Below are 22,772 nucleotides of genomic sequence, written 5' to 3' on the forward strand. Positions count from 1 at the left end.
CACTTAAACAAGGAGCAGCTTTTTGGGCCCTCCTTTACCCCTTAAAACAAACAGCCCCTCATCTCAGCTCTCTAGTGTTAATTGAGGATCAGTTAATTGTAGAACTAAAATGCTAATGATCTAACCATGTTTATCCTCCTCACTACTAAACCCAGGAGCAGGCTGGTGTTTATATCCTCTCATGTATAGTGCCACTCAACTTCCTTATTGTCAACATGGCTGACTGCTAGAATCACTTGATTTTTGTTAGTTGTTTTGTTCGGCAGTTTGGGATTTTAGACACAGTGTAAAACCAGGTGCTGGTGATATTATCATCTATTATTGTAGATATTACATAGGCCCCTGTATTAAAGTGTTAGTGTTGGCCAGAAGCCTGCCATACCGGATTGTGTACTGTAGCCTGTCCTCCTGGCCTGATAGACGACACCAAGCTCATGGTGCTCTCTCTCTCTCTCTCTCTTTCTCTCTCTCTCTCTCTCTCTCTCTCTCTCTCTCTCTCTCTCTCTCTCTCTCTCTCTCTCTCTCTCTCTCTCTCTCTCTCTCTCTCTCTCTCTCTCTCTCTCTCTCTCTCTCTCTCCCCCCCCCCCCTCTCTCAGACCTCAGCTGCCTCCTTCTCTCCAGCTGCTTGTCCTGTTTTGAGAGCCTCTTCTCAGCCCGTTCCCATATGGGCTTTTATGACCTCGTCTTTATGTGCGAGGATTTCCACTCCGACAGTGAGCGCTTAGAGAACAAGATTGGGTCCTAGACGAGCGAGCGCTCGGGCAGGAACGGCCAGGGAGGAGGAAGACCTCCTGCTCCCCCAGCCTTGGGGATGCACAATGCCGTGTTACATAGTCTGAAGGCCATCAGAGGAGTGTGGGGACATGGCAGGAGACGGACCTGAGGAGAGGGGGGGGGGGCCGCCATGACAGGAGTGGCAGAGAGGATGGCGAGCAGGAGGGGACAGTGACTGAGAGGTTCACGTCAGCGAATAGGAGCGTCCCTTTGTTTAACATTTCCTTCGTTTATTGGTGGATGTGTTTAATGGGATTGGCTGTGACTGGGTCCTAATAGAGCCTCCTTGGCTGATCCCAGTGTCTCTGGGAGATCCAGCAGGCTGCTCCCACCAAAGCCAGGGCCCCACTGGGTAATCAGCTCAACTGCCCCACTCCTGATTGGAGCTGACATTTTAATGTCTGGAGCAGGAGCGTGGTCAGCTCAGCTTAACCTGACCCCTCCCCCAATGCCCCCCTGTTCTCAATTTGCCCTTCCCGGACTGTACAAATCAGACCAAATTTTACTCTTTATGGCCTCGTTAAGGGCCGGCAAGACACCTCCTTAAGTTTCACAGTGAATTCTTTCCGCTGGCGACAGGGTGGTGTGGTGTGGCCAGCTCTTTCGGCTGGCTCCGGGTGGATTTAGCTCCTTTACGAGCGTCGGCTTAGCCCAGTATTTCTGCTCAGCTGTGTGATGCCTTTCTGTTTTGCCGCCGCTGTTCTGTCAGGGTTCCTCTTTCTCTTTCCGTCTGTCTTTCTGTCTTTCTCTGTGCCTCCCTCCCTCTCTCTCGCTCGCTCTCCTCCTCACTCGTTTCCCTCGCTTGTTTCCTTCTCTCTCGGCTGCTTAGTAGGGGCAGGGGACGGCCGTCTGCTTGGTTGAGTGAAGGAGAGGAAGAGTCTGTCTGTATTGTTAATGCTGGTGCAGGTTGTATTAGAAGGATTAGCTGTGTGAGTGTTCTGCAGGCTAGCAGAGCCCGCAGGAGCCTGGGGTGACAGTAGACAGAGACAGAAGACGGGCAGCTACCTGACAATTAGCCCGGTTTTACATCTCAACACACAGTGAGCATCAAAGCGTGGCTGTCTTGTAACATCCTCTGGTGCATATGGATGCTAATCAGTAGGCTAATGCCGTATTGGATCCCTCCGGCTGTTTTTTGGTGGGAGAACAAGGTTTTGTTTCTCCTCAAAATTCATCCTGCTTCCTGAGATGCGAGCGAGGGGGTGCAGTGGTGCTAAGCCTCGTGCCAGCATTGGCTTGTGAAGGGGTCCAGGAGTTTGGCTCGGAGGTGCCGGAGCCCGGGTGTGAATCTGTCTCTCCATCCACTCTCTCTTTGTCACAGTCCACTTGGCCCGACCCACAACCCACTGGAGGAGGCTTAGCTGGTTACAGAAATTCCAATTAAGTGTAGAGTTGCACTGGCACTCACTTGCTGTGTAGGCACAAAGAGCAGGAGGATTTGCCCAAGCCGGGTCAAGCTATAGGTCACTGTTTCCACCAGGATTTCAGAGGATATTGGCTCCACAACTTCTAAAGCTCTAACTGCCAAGCCAAATTGCACCTCTCCTCCCTCCTCTGACACGATTTCCATTTCATCCCCAGCATAAGAATCTAGAGACTTCAACCCTCTTTGGTAGCAATTTAAACTGAAATTTATTTTGATGAGGAGTAAGCTTATACAGCCATTTGGTCATGAGTGCTGTGAATGTTGACCTCCTCTTCCCCCGAGCCCCCCGCCCCCCACTGCTGACCTAGGAGTAGCTAGCCTACCTTGTAGGCCCCTAGGCCCAACTCAATGCCAACTGGCCTTTGGTTCAATTGTACCCATGTAGAAGATACATATCTGTCTGTTGTCTTTTGAGGAAAACATTCAGTACTCCTTGCTCTTTTTCAACCATGTGTATTCAGTACGAACGTATTCACTGTATTCAGTAGAGAGGAGTCATTGCTAACGTATTCACACCTATACAGTAAAACCAGATTGTCTCAGCATACTGGAAATATGCAAATCAGCCATGCCCACCTGTGCAAGGCAAGCTGTAAAGGAGCAGCGGCAAAAAAAAAAAGTAATTAGAGGAAGTCAGATTTGAAGAGGGGTTTGAGACAGATGTGGATCTCTTCACCTCACCGCTGACTGATAAGATAGCGAGGCGATGTGTTTGCCTTGCCTTAAGTTTTTTGGAGAGTCTCTCATCTCGAGCACCACTTCATCAAACACGGACGTCTGACGTCGAGCCAGACGTAAAGCCGGCCGCCTCGGCAAACTAATGTTTTGATTACCCGTCGGAGGCGGTGTCTGATGTCCAAACGATGCGGCATTGGGAGAGACAAGCCGTCAGAGCACCTTGCCTGTGTGCGTCTGCGCTGGCATGGGAGGAGGAGTAGAAAGAGTGTGGTGTTTTCGAGGGGGAGTCGTGGCTTTGGCTGATCAACTGCTTCCCTGCCCAAGTCCCATTAAAAGCGGTTATATCACATTTAAGAAAGACATTTCCGAGCCCTTTATCCACTGCCGTATTGATTGACTTGTTCGTGGGCTGCCAAGTCTTCACCTTGTCTTGACGAGTCTGTCTCTTTTTTCTCCTTCTGTGCGTGTGTGCGTGCGTGTGCCTATGTGTGTGCAGCAGCAGCATCCAGCCAGTTGGAGAGGGACCAGACGGGTTCTCCGATCCCTTCCAAGAGGCCCTCCTCCAGGTCAGAAGCCACAGAGAGCCCCCTGTCCTCCAAGCGCCCCAGGACCACTGACAAGAGTGCTGCGGAGCAGGTGAGACGTCCTCTTTTGCCACTCCCACCTCAACACAAGTGTCACACTGAAGGAAAGATGGTCACGTTAGGCAATACTGACACTTAGTTTTCCCAGCTTTGAACTTGGCGTTCAAGCCAAGGTTGTTCCAAGCAGCAATTACCATGTGCTCATTACAACTCTAAAACGTACACATTAATTAAGCAAAAGGAACTTAAAGTTGTACTTCTAAGCGTTTTTATATGTTGGAATGAAGCTGCCCCTTTTTGCATAATGCATGACTTTTTAATCCTCTTAAAAATTAGTTTTTCCCTTTTTTTGCTGCGGTTGCATTGCTAATTGTGCAAAAGGTGAAAATCAATATAGCATTTGACAGATGAGAGAGCTTTGAAGTGTGTGCCAGGAATGACTGGTGCTTTCAGTATAACCTACTGGTGGTCCATGATCACAGACACCTGCTCCTCAGTGAGGAGGAAGCTCTCCTCTAGCTCCACCACCTCTCGCCCTCTCAGCGCCCACCCAGCTCCCCTCACCGTCCATCTCACACCATTAACCTCCCTGTGGCCTTTCCCTCCCACGTCTCTCCCTCCTCCCCCTTCCCACACTCTCTCTCCCTCCCTCCCTCCCTCCCCTCGTCCAGATGTACCAGTGTCCCTACTGCAAGTTCAGCAACACGGACCTGAACCGCCTCAGAATGCACGTGATGACTCAGCACTCAGTCCAGCCCATGTTCCGCTGCCCGCTCTGCCAGGACATGCTGAACAACAAGATCCACCTGCAGTTCCACCTCACGCACCTCCACAGTGTGGCACCCGACTGCGTCGACAAGCTCATCGCCACGGTAAGGGCAGGACGCCGGCGTGAACCTGAGCGCCTGTGTCTCCCAGACATGCAGAGGAGCAAATGGCACGGCTTTAATCGAGCCATTTAAGACTTGAGCGATAATCGCACAGTACAAACAACCACCCGTGTAGCACCAGCTATACGTACTGTACGCTGTACTCCGGCACGTCATGTGCATTACCTATTGTGTCTCCGTAATGTAGTTCTCTGTAGGAGACAATAAAGAAGCATCTGTGTGAGCTCAGTCCGTGTTTGTTCACAAAGGGCAGTGTGGCAGGCCCACAGTAGCTGCACTGGTGGGTCAGGTCATGGACCAGTGCAGGGGCAAGCTGCGTTCCCCTCCCCAACAGGGGATGACTCACTCAGCCTTACTCAGCCAGCCCTACCCTGCCTCTAATGAAGCATGTCTCTCCTGTCTTCCCCCTGCTAAATTGATGACATTTGAGCCTTTATCCAAACACAAAGGATACAGTTAATTGTGAAATGACTCGAGGCCATCCCATTGACTAACTGGAAGTCACGTATTAAAGGGTCTGATTTCTGATGCTGCTGCCATGTTCTGCTCTGGCTCCTAATGTGCTCGTAGTCAATCAGCCGTATTCCTCTTCCATTGTTATCCCAGTCAATTGAGATAGTGGGAGAAAACAAGGGGAAGAGAGGGAGACAGATTATTCTGTTGTTTGCTAGATGAGCAGCTCTCTTACCTCCCAGTCAATTTATTAGCACATTGACATTCTCCCCATGTCTATGATCGCCTCTGTGCCATTCAAAACAAAGGCTTTCATTATTTATATATTCAAGTAATTGTGACACAGATGAATTGAAATTTAATGAATACTTTTTTCTCTCTCTCTCTCTCCTTCTCTGCCTTATTGAAATGCAAGTTCTGGCAGTGGAAATAATTTTATCCGCCATTTCTTTAATCTAGCCAACCTCCAGTCTCCAGCTCATAATGAATGCAGTGATTTTAGAGAGAGACAACGTAGGGTGTGTGTGTGTGTGTGTGCACAGTCACACACCTCAGACTGTACAGCTACATCTGGGAACGCAGAGAGCTTCCCCTGCTGTTCACACACAGACCCAGGTGGGCGTTGGAACACGTCCTGAAGGAAGATACATTACTAATACAACACTGATATGAGCGGGAACACAACGTGTCCCTTTCTCTCCCTCGGGACAGACCTCACCTCATTTAGTTTTAATCATCATCAAAGAGAAATAAGCTTTGCTTTTTTTTCTGTCTTACTTCCTGTAAATGACTGAGCAAATGTTGATGTTTGTTCTAGCCTGTGGAGCTGGATTGCTTGCAGGAAAGTCACTCAGGGAAAAAGGTTGCTTTGCCTTCTGCCGAGCCTACACCTCACCCTGGATAGAAAGCAAATGGCGAACACATTAGTATGGAAGGCAGCAATATTTTTTCTTTTATAGAGATAATAATGCACTGAGCCTCTACGAGGGCTGCAGTAGAGAAACAGAGGTAATGTAATGCACATTAAAACCTCCACTTTTTTTTTATAACGGCTGCATCTAGATGGAAAGGGGAACTCTATCCTTTTCACACATCTAGCAGACGAGCCTAATGAATTCTGAAATAGGTGACTTTTATTTCATGCCGACCATGCATAAAGATGCACACACTCTCTTTCACCCTTCATTTCCCCACCCAGTGCACTCATTCGCTCCTGCAGCACCGTCATACCCTCCCCCTCCCTCTCTCTCGTCTCTCTCTCTCTCTCCTGCAAACCCATTTCTCTCGTTACCCTCCCTCTGCTCTCTATTTCCTCTCTATCTCTTTTCCCTTTCTTATTCTCTCTACCTCCCATTTCCCCTTTCCTTTTCCCTATTCTCTCTTTCACACTCACTCTTTCTCCCTCATACACTCTATCCAACTCTTTCTCTCTGTCTCTCTCACACAGACTCTGTTTCTCCCTTCCTCCCTCCCACCCTCGCTGTCTTTCTCTATGTCTCATTTTCTGTCTGTCTAAGATAGGGGTAATGAAAATAATTGTGCTTCATTAATTCTGAGAGTCTGGCTAGATGATAGCCATTTTGAACTATGTTTGCCAATTAGGCCATCCAAATTAAAAGTGACCTTGGGATACTCTCTGCACTTGCCTCTCGTCGCCTAATGAAGCTGTTGTCTAGAAACAGTCCACTTTGTAATGTAAATCACCACAGTGTTTTGTTTTTGTGACTCTCCATGCTGGTCGCATTAAATTGCCACTTTTCCTTTGGAGGAGAAGGGGGAAAGAGAGAAAGGGGAAAAAAATGTTTTTGAAATGGATGGATATTTTCCAGTGGATTTCTGATTGCACTAATCACAAGGTGATGGACTAGAGAACATTTACTGTTCCACTTAACCTCAGAGCCCCTGAAAACCCACTGTGGGTTGAGCACGACCTGCCATGCAAAGGGAGAGAGAGAGGGAATGTCTGTTTGGAGCTGGAAGATATATGCCAGAGAGGGGCATGCTCTTTCACAGATATGTCCTCATTGGCCTCACTATTTGGAAGACTTGTTGCCACTGGCAGACTTGCAGAGGCCAGATGGCCTTTTGAGAGGCACAGAACAAAGGCTGGAACGCAAAGCTTTAAAAAAAATACTTTGATGATTTGTTTATCTGTTTCACAGGATGTTCATCTATTATCTGTTCAATCATATATTTTCTCCTGGCAACATGGCGTGTTGTTGTTATTTACTGATGAGAAAATATAAATTAGTTTGTGTTAATTGTTTAGGTAATTGTCGTTTGTTATTCAGTAGGAAAAGTCAGACTATTATTTTAAGCATCTGTTTTCTGTCAAGATTTGATGTTGTGGAAAATGCTATCAGAACGTCTGTGATAGGGTTGTACATGAGAGAGCAGATGGTCTATCAGAACCTGAAATGGAGGGAAAGTATAAAGAGAGATGGGAACAACCGACACGGGGAGAGAGAGAGGAGACAGACAGACAGACAGACAGACAGACAGACAGACAGACAGACAGACAGACAGACAGACAGACAGGGGGAGAGAGGGAGAGAGGGAGGAGACAGACAGACAGGGGGAGACAGACAGACAGACAGGGAGAGAGAGAGAGAGAGAGAGGAGACAGACAGACAGGGGGAGAGAGGGAGGAGACAGACAGACAGGGGGAGAGAGGGAGGAGACAGACAGACAGACAGACAGACAGACAGACAGACAGACAGACAGAGAGAGAGAGAGAGAGAGAGAGAGAGAGAGAGAGAGAGAGAGAGACAGGGGGAGAGAGGGAGGAGACAGACAGACAGACAGACAGGGGGAGAGAGGGAGGAGACAGACAGACACAGGGAGAGAGAGAGGAGACAGACAGACAGACAGGGGGAGAGAGGGAGGAGACAGACAGACACGGGGAGAGAGGGAGGAGACAGACAGACAGACAGGGGGAGAGAGGGAGGAGACAGACAGACAGGGGGAGAGAGGGAGGATACAGACAGACAGACAGGGGGAGAGAGGGAGGAGACAGACAGAAAGACAGGGGGAGAGAGGGAGGAGACAGACAGACAGGGGGAAAGGATGGCAGAGAGGAGGTGGAGGTGTGAATTGAAATTCAGCATGAGGAGTAAGGCTGATTATTCTGTTTGGGGAGTTAATTGAAGAAAGGTGAAGCAGACAGTGCCTCATCTCCCAGACTTTTCCAATCTCAATCAGTGATTATTGTTAAATAGGAGCCGGTTAATGAGAGCTTTTGGAGAATTGTAGTCTTTTTGTATGGGAAAGAAGTGCTTTGAGTGGAAGAGATGGAAGGGAAACGGGGTGGGGGTACTATCTAAGATAGAAGGAGGTTGCTGTCATTCACACATGATTGTCTTCAACCTTTTGAGAGCACAGAAAAACTGCCCACTTCTCTGCACTTTTTAAATCAATATTCATTGCTCTTCAAATGTTATAATCAATTTGGTAAAAGCTTTGTTAATAATAGGCATCCATTTCACTGAATATAAATATAACTTTAGATATTTGCAGTTTGTAGGAATTACAGTTTTTTCCTCCTAAATGGACAGAAGTTACATTACCCAGAATGCCTTAGTCCATGACAGCTTGCTTCCTCCATTGGAATTAGATGCCCTTTTTTCATGGAAGAATTATTTAATTAGGATCTCTAATAAGCTTTTCAGCGGTCTAAGTTAGGCCTTTCAGCCCATCTCACTAATTGGCTGCAGCAGAACTTTCAAAGGTACATGACTAAACACCAGCCATGTTCACAGTGCAAATTATGTGAATAGCAAATAAATAAAAAGTAAGAAGCCAAGGGAAATATAATGATTCTGTGTGTGTGTGTGCGCATACTACATTTTGCTCCATCACGTTGTGTGTGTGTGTGTGAATCTAGAAATGGACCCACAGTCAGTTGATACAATTAGACCATCTAACCTCTCTTTTTTGGACCAGGAAATGTTTAACATTAGTCTTGTCTTATATTTCCAGGTGACAGCGACAGAGGTGCTACCAGCCAGCATGTTCATCCCAGTCCCTGGCCCAGAAGCACAGAGCACGCCCCAGGCCACAGCCAACTCGAGCTCTGATGAAACAAAGAAACTAAATGGTCAGTATTTATCATCAGTGTCGTAATTACTCTGTCCTAGAGCCTAGTTCTTTGGACTTTCTGTCAAATTGTCCATTATTTGATTGGTCTGTGAAGGGTACATTTGACACAATAGACATTACATGTTTTCCCTGAAAATGTAATGATCATGGTGATCGTGTGGAGGCCATCATTCACAACAAAGGAATAACAATGATTCCTGCATCTGCAGGAGTCTGAATTAGTTATTACCTCTATGTAGCAACCCATCCCCTGGAGATTCGGAAATGATACATGCATCAAGGACTCCTAAGTAGAGACAAGATGTCCTCTGTTGAAATTACATTTTGTTTCACACAGACTCTGCTCTATGTGGGAGCCTTTTTAATACTGTTTTTTTTTGTGATTTTATTTATTGACAGAAACATCAGACATAGAGCCAGAGAAGGGTGTCTCACTGCCTACAGATATAACTGAAGCTCGCAAGTCACCTCTGGAGGATCAGCAGACGGGGCGAGAAGACGCCACAGGATTCCTGTGCTGGAAGAAAGGCTGCAACCAAGTCTTCAAATCCTCAAACTCCCTCCAGATGCACTTCAATGAGGTCCACAACAAAAGGCCCCAGCTGCCTGTCTCGGACCGCCATGTCTACAAGTACCGCTGTAACCAGTGCAGCCTGGCCTTCAAGACTGTGGAGAAGCTCCAGCTGCACTCCCAGTACCACGTGATCAGAGCAGCCACCATGTGCTGCCTGTGCCAGCGCAGCTTCAGGACCCTACAGGCCTTGAAGAAACATTTGGAGACCAGCCACCTGGAGCTGAGCGAAGCCGACATCCAGCAGCTCTACGGGGGCCTGCTGATGAACGGAGACCTGATGGTCATGGGTGACCCCTCCCTGGGAGAGGACCACGGAGCCCTGGGAGAGGAGGACAAGGAAGGAGAGGAAAGTGACCCCGAGGAGAAGCAAAGCCCGACCGGCAGTGATTCCGGTTCATTACTGGAGGACTCTGGATCTGAGCCCAAACGGGCGCTGCCCTTCAGAAAAGGTCCTAACTTTACCATGGAGAAGTTTTTAGATCCCTCGCGCCCTTTCAAGTGCACAGTGTGCAAAGAGTCTTTCACACAGAAAAACATTCTCCTGGTTCACTACAACTCGGTCTCCCACCTACACAAGGTGAAGAGGGCCCTACAAGAGTCCAGCACTGGTCAACCGGAGCCCACCAGTAGCCCGGACAACAAACCATTCAAGTGTAGCACTTGTAACGTGGCTTACAGCCAGAGCTCCACCCTGGAGATCCACATGCGCTCGGTCCTTCACCAGACCAAAGCTCGTGCAGCCAAGCTTGAAGCAGCGGGAGGCAGCACCAGTGGAAGTGGTTCCGGCATGTGTGGAGGAGGATCCTCCGTTAGCACTTCAACTCCTAGCCCCAGCCCTGCTACGAACTCAACTACTAGCTCCAGCAACCATAGCTCTTCTATTGCCCAAACAACTCAGAGTTTCCTCACAGGAAACCACATGAGCCAGTCTCACAGCATTGACAGCCTGGGGAACTCCTCCATGACCTGTCACCCCTCACCGTCTGAGAACCACGAAGTGAAAAAGAAGAAATTTGCAGACATGCTGTCTGCCAGGGGACAACAGCAACAGCAGCAGCTCCAGCAGCAGCAGCAGTTGGCCCAGGCCCAAGCTCAGGCCCAGGCCCAGCTTCAGCAAGAGCTCCAACAGCAAGCTGCCCTCATCCAGTCCCAGCTCTTCAACCCAGCACTTCTGCAGCACTTCCCCATGACGACGGACGCCCTTCTCCCTTTGCAGCAACAGCAGCTGCTCTTCCCTTTCTACATCCCCGGAGCGGAATTTCAGCTGAACCCCGAGATAAACCTCAACAGTTCGGCACTGGGCCTGACCGGCTCCTCCACCTCCTCTCTGTTGGAGGACCTGAAGAACTCTGCGCAGCAGGCGCAGCAAAGCTGCCTGCAGCAGCAGCTGATGCATCACCACCTCCAGCAGCAGCACCAGCAGCAGCAGCAGCAGGCGCACTCCCAGGCCCAAGGCCAGATGGCGTTGCTTCAGCAGAGTGCGGCTCTCCTCCACCAGGCGGAGAAAAAGCAGAAGGCTGCCTCTCACCACAGCGAGAAGGAGAGGGAAATGCAGAGAGATAAGGACACAAGCGAGAAGGGCGAAGACCACTCGGCTAAAGACGCTTCAGACAGGCTCAAGGAAAAGAAGGACATCCAGCAGTCTGTGATGAACACAAACCACGATCTTGGCTTTCCTCCGCCAAGGATTGCTTCAGACGCTCGTGGGAATGCCACTAAAGCCCTGTTGGAGAACTTTGGGTTTGAGCTAGTCATTCAATACAATGAAAACAAGCAAAAGGCTCAGAAGAAGCCAGGGGGAACGGGACCCACAGGATCAAGCGGACCTGGTGGGATCACAAGAGTGGTGGATCCCATCGAGGGCTTAGAGAAGCTGGAGTGCGAGGCCTGTGGAAAGCTCTTCTCAAACATACTGATTCTGAAGAGTCACCAGGAGCATATCCATCAAGCCTTCTTCCCATTCCGATCCCTTGAGAGATTTGCTAAGGAATACAGGGAGCAATATGACAAGCTGTACCCACTGAGACCTTTAACACCGGAAACGGCTCCCCCTCCTCCTCCTCCGCCTCCTCCTCCCCCACCTCCACCCCCTCCGCAGAGGGCCCCAACACCAAATATCCCTGTATCAGCCCCTTCTCACACACCCCCAACTGTGTCCACCCCACAGCCTCAAGTATCCATGGCTCAAATTCAAATGCCAATGGACTTGCCCCTTTTCTCACCGCTCATGATGCAGCCGATGTCTCTCCAGTCTCTGCCCTCTCAAATGTCTGGACAGCTGTCCTCCGTGGAGTCAGGCCTGGCTTCAGACCTTGCCCAGCTTTACCAACAGCAGCTCACGCCAGCCATGTTGCAGCAGCAGCAGAACAAGAGGCCTCGCACGCGCATCACAGACGACCAGCTCAGGGTTCTGAGACAGTACTTCGACATTAACAATTCACCAAATGAGGATCAGATCAAGGAGATGGCGGATAAGTCTGGGCTTCCTCAGAAGGTGATAAAGCACTGGTTCCGTAACACCCTCTTCAAAGAGCGCCAGCGCAACAAAGACTCACCTTACAATTTCAACAACCCGCCCATAACTACTCTTGAAGATACCAAAATTGACTCGAAGCCCCCCTCCCCCGAGCCCCAGAGACAAGAGTGTTACGGGAGCAAGAGATCCTCCAGAACAAGGTTTACCGACTACCAACTGAGAGTGCTTCAGGATTTCTTCGACGCTAACGCCTATCCGAAAGATGATGAATTTGAACAGCTTTCCAACCTACTCAGCCTTCCCACCCGTGTCATTGTAGTGTGGTTCCAGAATGCCCGTCAGAAAGCACGGAAGAATTATGAAAACCAGGGGGATGGCAGCAAAGACGGCGAACGAAGGGAGCTGTCGAACGACCGCTACATTCGCACCACTAACCTGAACTACCAGTGCAAGAAATGCAGTCTGGTTTTCCAGCGTATATTTGACCTTATAAAGCACCAAAAAAAGCTGTGTTACAAAGATGAAGATGAGGATGGGCAGTACGACAGCCAAAACGAAGACTCGATGGATCTTTCCCACGAATATTACACCCCGTCTGGGTCCTCCTGTCACACCCCCATGCCCTCCTCCTCCAGCCTGTGCCCTCTCCCGCCCTCTACCTCAGCTTTCTCCCACCTCTCTTCCGCCGAAAAGGAGGAGGCCTCACCAGCGAACACATCCAACTCCTATGACGAGAAGCCCAAACATTCAACTGAGATGTCCTCAGATCCACGCGACAACCAAACCACCATCAAGCAGGAGAGTGTTCATCAGCCCCAGTCCGAGACTCAGCACCACCGGCCCCAGCGGGAGGAGAAGCCCCCGGCTGTCCCAAAGACCAACAAGCATTCGTCTCCTTCTCTCTCCCATCAACAGCAGCAGTGTGGTCCCTCGGCCTCTCAGACCAGCCAGGCCCCTTCCCAGAGCTCCCACATGGGCCTCAACCCTCACTTGTCCTCTGCCACACAACAACAGCTGGCCCAGCAAATGATCCAATACCAGTGTGAGCAGTGCAAACTTGGCTTCCCCTCGTTTGAGCACTGGCAAGAGCATCAACAACTGCACTTCCTCTCCGTGCAGAACCAATTCATTCACCCCCAGTTCCTGGACCGGCCCATGGACATGCCCTTTATGCTGTTTGATCCCAGCAACCCACTGCTGGCCAGCCAGCTCCTGTCTGGGGCCATGCCACAGATCCCCAGCAGCTCTGCCACCTCTCCGTCCACCCCCACCTCCACCATGAACTCCCTCAAACGGAAGCTGGAGGAGAAGGCAGGCACCAGTCCAGGGGAGAATGACAGCACCAACAGTGGGGAGGAGCCCCAGAGAGACAAGCGCCTCAGGACCACTATCACACCTGAGCAGCTGGAGATCCTTTATCAGAAATACCTGTTGGACTCGAACCCCACGCGTAAAATGCTCGACCATATTGCTCACGAGGTGGGGCTTAAAAAGAGGGTGGTCCAGGTTTGGTTCCAGAACACCCGAGCACGAGAGAGAAAAGGGCAGTTCAGGGCTGTGGGACCTGCTCAAGCTCACCGCCGCTGTCCTTTTTGTCGGGCCCTCTTCAAAGCCAAAACTGCACTTGAGGCCCACATACGCTCCCGCCATTGGCATGAAGCTAAACGGGCCGGCTACAACTTAACCCTTTCTGGCATGTTGCCTGAACAAGACGGGATGCAAATCAAGATGGATCCCCTTGATATCTCCAGCTATGCCCAGCTTGCCCCCTCTAACAATGATGGACAGAGCTCCTCTCTCTCCCCAGTGAGCAAAAGCATGGATTTGTCTCCCAGGGCCCTATTGAGCCCTTCATCCATCAAAGTTGAAGGGATGGAGGATTTTGAGAGTCCGACTATGTCCTCTGTTAACCTCAGCTTTGACCAAAACAAACTTGATAACGATGACTGTTCCTCCGTGAACACGGCCATCACAGACACCACCACCGGTGATGAGGCCAATGCAGACAACGACAGTGCTGATGCAAAGCACGGCCACAACAGTGGCGACTACCTATCTAAGTCTGGGGGTGCAGCCCCGTCCATCGAAAATGACGACCAGATGTCCTCAGGGCTGGTGAGCCCTGCAACAAGCTATTATGCTAAAGACTATGAAAATGAGAATATAGTGGACTACAGCGAGACCTCCAGTCTTGCTGACCCCTGCTCACCAAGCCCTGGAGCGTCAGGGAGCAGAAGCATCGACAGTGGGGATCGCCCTGGCCAAAAGCGCTTCCGCACCCAGATGACCAACCTTCAGCTAAAGGTACTGAAGTCTTGCTTCAATGACTACAGGACTCCGACCATGCTGGAGTGTGAGGTACTTGGCAACGATATCGGACTTCCAAAGAGGGTGGTTCAGGTGTGGTTCCAGAACGCTCGCGCCAAGGAGAAGAAGGCCAAGCTCAGCATGGCCAAGCACTTCGGGATCAACCAGACATCGTACGAGGGTCCCAAGACAGAGTGCCCTCTGTGCAGTGTCAAGTACAGCGCTCGTCTGTCTGTGCGAGATCACATCTTCTCCCAGCAACACATCTCCAAGGTGAAGGACACCATTGGGAGCCAGCTAGACAAGGAGAAAGAGTACTTTGATCCAGCGACCGTCCGCCAGCTTATGGCCCAGCAGGAGATGGACCGCATCAAGAAAGCCAACGAGGTCCTTGGACTGGCGCAGCAGCAAGCCATGCAGCAGCAGGGCATGTTCGATAGCCCCGCTATGCAGGCCCTGAACCTACAGTCAGCCTATCCAAATCTGCAAGGGATCCCCCCTGTTCTTCTGCCAGGGGTTGGAAGCCCTTCCCTACCTGGTTTCAACTCATCCAACTCAGGTATGATGTTCAAACCTAACCAGACATAAAGTATTTGATGTCGTCGTAACTGTAGTAAATGGACAGTTTGAAGCCCCCTTTAGATGAAATGCACTTCAATATATGAAGGTACCTTTTGCAAACCCAATCTTGGCTGAAGTTCAGGCAGAGCTTTTACAAATCATTCACAGACAAGTTCATCTCCTCTCAGTGAATCCTAGTGTTAAGAAGCCATGTGTTCATTCCAGAAGTCAGTATTAGAACATGTTATAACATTTCAACAGAGCCTTATTCTGGTTGAAGCCACTACGAAACACTTAATATCAAACTAACGGTATTCAGATATTGGCCCTCCGCTTCACAAGCTACTTTAACTGTCACCACTTAGTCTGAGAACATTTAATATAGCCATGAAATGAATACTAATAACTTACTTTCACTTTGACCTTGGAATGTCAGGAGCGCTTGACCTTATTATGATTTGTTCTACATGTTTTGATTACATTTCACTAAGTTCATTTAAAGGTCAGTTTGATAGACCTTCTCTTAATAATTACATCTAAGGCAGAAAAACCCAATCTTAAAATGGAAGCAAATGATGGATTATAATGTGCTGTAAGATATATGATGTATTGCCTGTAAATCAGAGTCTCCATTCTCTTTGTTTCATCCTTTCCAGCTTTAACTCCTCCGAAACCTCCAAACCTCCTGAACATGCCTGGTGCCAGTGTTCCTTCCCCCAGCCTCCCCACATCTGGTCTACCCAACAAGCCTCCCTCCTCCTCCTCCCTGGCATCTCCCAGCCCAGCACAGGCCAGCACATCGGTCGCCCACTCCAACCCCACCTCCACATCCTCCACCACCACAACCCAGTCAGGCTCTCGTCCTGATCCCCCCAAAGAGCGTGATACTGAGAGGTCAAGAGACAAGGAGAAGTCCAAGGAGAAATCAGAGAAGCAACAAACGCCATCCTCGACAGGAAGCACCCCAGCCCCCTCCACCTCTGCTGCCAGCGCCAAGAAAGAAAAACCCGATGCAGCTGTTCCCGCCACCTCCATGCCAACACCTGGCATGGAGTACGTGGTGGACCCAGCGCAGCTCCAAGCCCTGCAGGCTGCCTTGGCATCAGACCCCACAGCTCTCCTCACCAGTCAGTTCCTGCCCTATTTTATGCCTGGATTTTCCCCTTATTATGCCCCTCAGATGACTGGAGCTCTCCAAGGTGGCTACCTGCAGCCAATGTATGGCATGGAAAGCCTCTTCCCATACAACCCAACCTTGTCACAAGCGCTGATGGGCCTGTCCCCGGGGTCCTTGCTTCAGCACTACCAGCAATATCAGCAGAGCTTGCAGGAGGCGCTACAGCAGCAGCAGCGGCAGCTTCAGCAGATCCAGCAACCAAAAGCGAGCCAAACTCCAGTCCCCCCTCAACCCTCGGGGGATCGCAAAGAATCTGCCAAAGATCAAGTGAAAAAAGAGGAGCAGAAAGGCGTCCCCCATGGTGAGACTTCTTCCTCGTCCTCCTCCTCCTCTCACAATAACCTACACTCCGAGCAGCACGAGATGGATGGCAAAGTCGCGGACCCACTTCGAGACCAATACATCGTCCCCAAGGTGCAGTACAGGCTGGCGTGTCGCAAATGTCAGGCGGTCTTCAACAAGGAAGAAGCAGCTGTCACCCACCTGAAGTCTATCTGCTTTTTCGGTCAGTCTGTGGCAAACCTTCAAGAGATGTTGCTGCGTGTCCCCAGTGGCGCTGGCGCGGGGGCGGGCAGTCTCTACGACTGCCTAGCCTGCGACACCACGCTGGATGGGGAGAAAGCACTTAGTCAACACCTTGAGTCGGCCTTGCACAAACACAGAACAATCAAGCGATCAGCCAGAAATGCCAAAGAGCACGCTACTAGTTTATTACCTCACTCTTCAGCCTGCTTCCCCGATCCTAACACCGCATCTACCTCGCAGTCTGCCACTCATCCCATCAGCACCCCTCCTCCTCCGCCAACGACATCAGCCACCATGCCGTCCTCCTCTGTCTCTTCATCCTTGTGCTCCTCCTCTGCTACCCCTCTCAACACCACAGCTGCTGGCAAACCCTGGCCCCAGGCCCCTTTCTCCAGAGCTTTAGCTGGGAAGCCCAATGCCACCCCCTCCTCTACTTCCTCCTCTTTTCCTCCAGTATCCTCACCCTCAACGGTTACCTCAAGTTCATTGAGCACCTCAGGAGTTCAGACCTCGATACCAACAGACGTCTTTACCGACGAGTCTGACTCTGACAGCAGTCAGAAGTCAGCAGACAGGCTGGGCAGGACGGCGGAGGAGCCGCAGCAGCCCGGCTGTCTCAAAGACAGTAGTAGTTGTAGTAGTAATCTTGCTAGTGTAGGAACGGACTCCATCAGATTGTAAAAGAGCTTTCGTTGATGGACAATATTTAAAAAATGTAAAAGGCAAAAAAAATACACAAATGGGAAAAAAAATACAAATAAAAAGCAGCGATGTTAAAATACGTTTAAAAGTATACAAAACCAATTTCAGAAAAAGATGTGTAAAGACTAACTGCAATTCCAAAGCTTGTAACCAAAAATTTAAATGTTAGTGGATTGTTTTCCCATATCAACATGCTGGTTTCGTTTATTTCAACTGAAGTATATACATATATATGTATAAGAATAGAAAAGATCACTGCAGTTAAGTTTTGGGTAATGAAAGAGGAATGCTGTATAGCAATGGACTGCCTCAAAGTTGTTAAATGGCCCCTGAAACCTTTCGACAAAGTACAAGTCAACAAGCTGTCCCTTGTGTAATTATTTCTACTTAATAGCACAGTCACACAAAGCCAGTATGTACTGTATGGGAGAATAGTCTATCCGTTTTCTTGCTATCTAAGCATTCAAATACCAATGGCTTGCAAAAGTAAAAGAATAATGTAATGTCTATTTTATTCTCAGGTCAACAGCTCACAGATGTTTTTCTGTTACAGAAGTCCATTGTTTTACACCTTTTGTTTCTGACAGGAAATGAACATGTGTACTAGTTTTATTTTCTTCTGAAAATTCATTTTAATGACAGAAAGTTGTAAAATGAGTGAAAATATCATTAAGGCATAGCTTTCTGGGCATTCAAAAGGGTAGCTGATCTGCTAATTTTAAACATTTGGAATTCTTTTAAAGGGGGGAAATTAGCAATCCCATTTTCCCAGACACGGAGAGCACTGCAGACATGTTGATGGGGGATAAAAAAGATTTTTGATAAAAAAACTTTCTGTATTTATGATAGATATGAACATTTTTGGTGTTAAGTAGATTGTTGCATTGGAAATGAATTTAAACAGTATGGTAGATTGAAAAATCTTTGTGTACATTTAGCTTTTGTATCGTCCAACTTTAAGGCGCTTCATTTGATGTTGTCTTGGTCATTCCGATAGACTAGATTATGGAGCAGTAACTTATCTAAACTTTATTTCTGTCTTATTCTCGGCTTTGTTCACCCAACTGCCAATCTGACTAGGCAGGATCCTCTCTTTCAAAATGTTCTACTCTCTGTTTTGGTTGGTGTGGTACTGTACTGTTCAGTGGGTGTGGAGCTCAAACCCAGGTCACCTGCACCAAAGGCTTTCCCAAAAAGGCTATCCAAATAGGGATATCCCTCTTTAAGGGGAGGATGAAGGCCTTACATTGGTCAAGATTGCTACAGTACTAACCAAGAAGAAAAATGATCCTGGGTGAAATGTTGGAAACTGTTTTTATTTGTTACCTTTGTGCACTTACCACTGTCTGACTCCTAATTACTCACTCTACTTGTTCCTCTCTATTCTCACGTTGTTTTTTTCTCCTGCGTATGTAGATATGGAGAAGGTTACTACTCCCTGTGCACTACAAAGCAGGTCTTTTGTTCTTCATGTAGTGTGGCTACAGTCGTTTTTCAGCTTTATGTTCATTTCAATTTTACGTTGATTGTTGTCATAGATGAAAATGAAAAAAGAATAATAATAATAATTCTCACGCTTTAAGACGAAAAGAAAATCCAAAGACTAAACACTTTCACCATTGGTGCATAAAGATAAGAAAAGAGGCTTCTTTATACTTGAGAATTTGTTGCTGTTTTTAGAGGAAAGGAAACAAAGTTTTAAAATAAAGGAGTGCGCATCAGAGTTGCCGTTTTTGCTTCTGTGCAAGCAGACAGGTGGCTTTTTTACGTATAATACCAAGAATACCAAAAACCAAAAAAGGGCCCATGTCCTTGCATTGTGGAGTAGCACCGTAACAGAGCCATTGCAGTTTGTAAGATAGAGGTTATAAGTCTTTGTTTAACTTTTCTGTCACACTCAAAAGTCAATTTTTTTAAGAAAATGTATAAGGTCTGGTCTTCGAGGACATACGTTTTGCTGCTAATGTAGAATTTTCAAAAAAAAAAAAAGAATACCTACAGTAGATGCATGCTCATTTTGCTTTTTGGCTAAGCTTTAACTAAAACAAACAATAAACCATTTTCCTGCCTCTGCGACATCTTTTTTTTTTGTTGTTGTTGCAAAAACGGAACTTTGAAGACTGTGAATATATGTTCCAAAGGACATTTTGCCGATTTTGTTTTTGAACAGACCAATGTTTAAAGCCAATGATCTATAAAGTTTGTAAAGAACAGTGCATTCCAAAATATCACAACTGAGTTTTTTTTTTTTAAGCAAGGACTGATTCTATTTAATTTTTATTGATCATTTATCATTATCTTTGTTTCCGGTTTCTAAGGTGACTGTAAGCTGTTGTGTAAATTTAGTATCATGAGTTGCTTAACAAAATGGCTTAGATCTGTCATTTTGGGCTGGCATGGAAAGTTGACAAGAATCCCTCCATCCAGTTAAGGGTGTTGCTCACTTGTTCAGCAAGTAACAGTGGTTAAGTAATAGTGGTTTTACCAAAAATGTATATAATACATCTGGTACTGACACGTCTCATAGGTTTAGTGTCATCATGCCTCTCAACATATAACAAGTCTCAGAAGGAAATAATGGCTGTTTTGCTGAGTCTGGAGTGGCTGCCTCCCCTTCCTGGGAAATCCAGTAGTGACTTGCCCCAGGTCTCTGCAGGATGTTCAGCCATGTTAATGCACGATGTTGATTACAGGTTTCTAAGGGACATCTTCATTCCAAAGCATTATAAGTCTGGAAAAAGCAGGAGGTTTTTTGAAGATGTCCCTTGCTTTCGGATAGTTAAGAGGTATGTCATGCATTCATGTCCAAAGAGGTCACTCGCTCCAACTTATTGCAATGGAAATGGATGTGCTTAAGTATCCCCCCTCCCCCTCTCACAGAAGAAAACCTAAACTGAAATGTCATTTCCTTATACCAAAACCAAGACATATTTAAATTTGTGAATAACTGCTTTTTTGGCCCCTAGTGTATAGCAAGTGTATTTGCCCTAATAGACACAAATGCCGCCATCTCGGAAGTGTGTTTAAAGTGTTACGTCTTGCAGAGCAATGTGATTTGGTGTTAATACTTCCGCATGCTGTTGAAATTCGGTTCATTTGATCTGCAAGTTTGCCACTCCTCTAAAGTCCTGTTATCTAGAATATTGTTCATATAATTATTTTTTGAGAATTCTAATGTTGTACAGTTTATTCTTGAATGCATTTGCTTTATTTTGGTTTTCAGATAATGTCAGACATTTATTATTATTTTCATATAAGTGTATGTTATTTTAGTTCCTGTATATTACTTTTACTCATATAAATTAATGTTAACACTAGCTTTAATTTGAATCGCTGAAAAATCTTTATTCTATGACCTGGCCACTTTATGGTGTAATAATGTTCTTATATTTGTTTGTCTTTTTGACACTGTTTGATCTCTTATTTCCAAAGTGTAATCATTTTTTGGCTCTTTTGTGGAAGACAAAGTCAGTTCTTCACAACAGATTCAGCCAGCATGGACTGTGTGTGGGAGTTTGTATGTTTCTGTGTGTGTGCATTTTCATAAGAGCCAGCTTCAGTTTGAGTTTTTATACATTTTATTTTATACTGTAACTTTATTTACACACCAAAACATACTGAACCGCAAAGCTGGATAATTAATAAAGTGGTGAAGAAATTTTAAATTTTAAAGGTAACAATAATCAACACGAGGAGGACGATGATACCGAAGCACTGAGCAGTTTTTATTTGATTGAATATATGAATGTGGCCAAAGCTTTATGCAGTTGAAAACAAAAAGGAAAATTACAATTTGTGCCCCTGATAAGTGTATATTTTATTGTGGCACGATACAGCAGACACATGAGATCCTTTGACTCGCATTGGGATACTTGATTTTGATGGACATTTACAAAGAAAGAAAAAGACAAGGTTTTGCTGTAGAGGTCATCTTTTGCCCACTGTGAAAATTAACATGTATACAGATATAGATATATTTAAACAAGACATCAACTTTTTTTCTTTGAAATGATAAAGAAGGAATGGAAAGAAGAAATGAACTCTGGGAAACTTTGGAGATCTTGTTGAGAGGACAGGGGACGCTGTGGGCTCACCAAAACTGGGCTTGGAAGCCAAAGACAGGCTCACAACTGCTTTAATATCACCTCCTTGTCTGACTAGTGACAACTCTGTGGTGGGGATGGACTCTGGAACCACTGGACACGAGCGACACAGAGAGGAAAAACCTTAGATGAAGCTGAACTTAAGTGGCTCCAGCTGCCCTTCTTCCCTCTGTCTCTGTCTCTCTCTCTCTCTCTTTCTCCAGCTCTGCCTCTGCTTCTGCTCTTTGATGGACATTTTCCGCACTTCTGGACGGGATGGACAGAGTTGCTTGCCTCATTTCTCCCGGTTCACGTTGTTGCTACCTGTTTCATTTCCTCCTACTTGTCCAGCGGACTGACAAGTAAAAGCTCTCTAGTGTGATGGCGGCTCGCCCCTCTCTCTCTCTGTTCATCAAACCATCGGGAGAGAGAACTGAATCAGAGAGAAAGGGGGAGGGTTCTCTAGACTGTCATTCCTTAAGAGGCAGTTACACACAAAAAAAAGCGAATCAACCAAAATTAACAACCAAACTAACAAACAACCAAACAAACCATTTGCTCCAACTTCAAAGATGAACTGTTACTTGGAGCTCTCTCTGTTCCTTTTGTGACTCCTGGTGCCACAATATTTTTTTTTGATGCATTTTGTTTTCCTTTTTTGTTTCCTTGACTTATTCCTCCTCCGAGCCTCACAAGCATGGCTCAGTGGCTCCAGGCAGCCCACCCGAGGGTAGAAAAAACAGCCTTGCAATGTACAAAAAAGAGCAAGTTAAACCAAAAATGTTGTTCTTGATGTCTTTTCTATACTGTAGTCTTGTTAGCTTTTTTGTTACTGTAATTATATGATGAAGATTTCCAAACTGTACCAAATTACATGGAAACTAACATACATAAACCACATGGAACTTCAGACTTTTAAAGAAACTTTTGTCACAAAAACCTTGTTGTCCTAGTTAAGTTGATTGTAGATGGTAATTGAATATACTCCTTTGAAAATATTTCATCAAGTATGTTTCTTGCTCATTGTGATACATTAAAAAAGTATGAGCATAAAATGCATCCATTTTGTCTCGTCCTTGTGTGTTTTCTCATGGAAAAGTATGTGTTGAGAGGATAAGTGAATTATACTTCAGTAGAACCTTTCATACTGAAGGTCTGTGTCTCCTCCTCTTGATGATAACATAATACAACTGCACTTTCTACATAGCGACTGTAATATTGAACCAATCGCATGCACAACACAACCTTAGCATTATGTTTATTATAGCTGCAGTGTTATTTTCAAGACCTTTACGTCCCTTTTGTATCTCTTTAAGGCCAATTAGAGTTTTAACATTTTAATGAAACCTCATTGTTTTAATTAATGCACGGAAAGTGTGATCTTGTCAGAGCCCTTCAGCTTCTTCTGAAATCTTTGTGCCCTGAGATACATCAGCCTCCATCGCTTTGTCTGCTAGGGCAGCTC

At 46.9% G+C, this 22,772-nt stretch overlaps 1 protein-coding gene across 1 annotated transcript in view; it reads left to right on the forward strand.

The window, feature by feature from the left end:
* zfhx3b (zinc finger homeobox 3b) overlaps nucleotides 1-22,354 on the forward strand; it is a 217,020-nt gene extending 194,666 nt beyond the window's left edge. Inside the window, exons 6-10 of the mRNA XM_067248618.1 lie at nucleotides 3,381-3,514; nucleotides 4,134-4,334; nucleotides 8,784-8,901; nucleotides 9,303-14,819; nucleotides 15,478-22,354. Coding sequence (XP_067104719.1) covers nucleotides 3,381-3,514; nucleotides 4,134-4,334; nucleotides 8,784-8,901; nucleotides 9,303-14,819; nucleotides 15,478-17,204 — 7,697 coding nt within the window. The 3' untranslated portion in view covers nucleotides 17,205-22,354. The remainder of the gene's footprint in view (nucleotides 1-3,380; nucleotides 3,515-4,133; nucleotides 4,335-8,783; nucleotides 8,902-9,302; nucleotides 14,820-15,477) is intronic.
* The last annotated feature ends 418 nt before the right edge of the window (nucleotides 22,355-22,772 follow it).

The sequence above is a fragment of the Osmerus mordax genome, chromosome 13 (genome assembly GCF_038355195.1).
Source record: "Osmerus mordax isolate fOsmMor3 chromosome 13, fOsmMor3.pri, whole genome shotgun sequence".
Taxonomy (NCBI): domain Eukaryota; kingdom Metazoa; phylum Chordata; class Actinopteri; order Osmeriformes; family Osmeridae; genus Osmerus; species Osmerus mordax.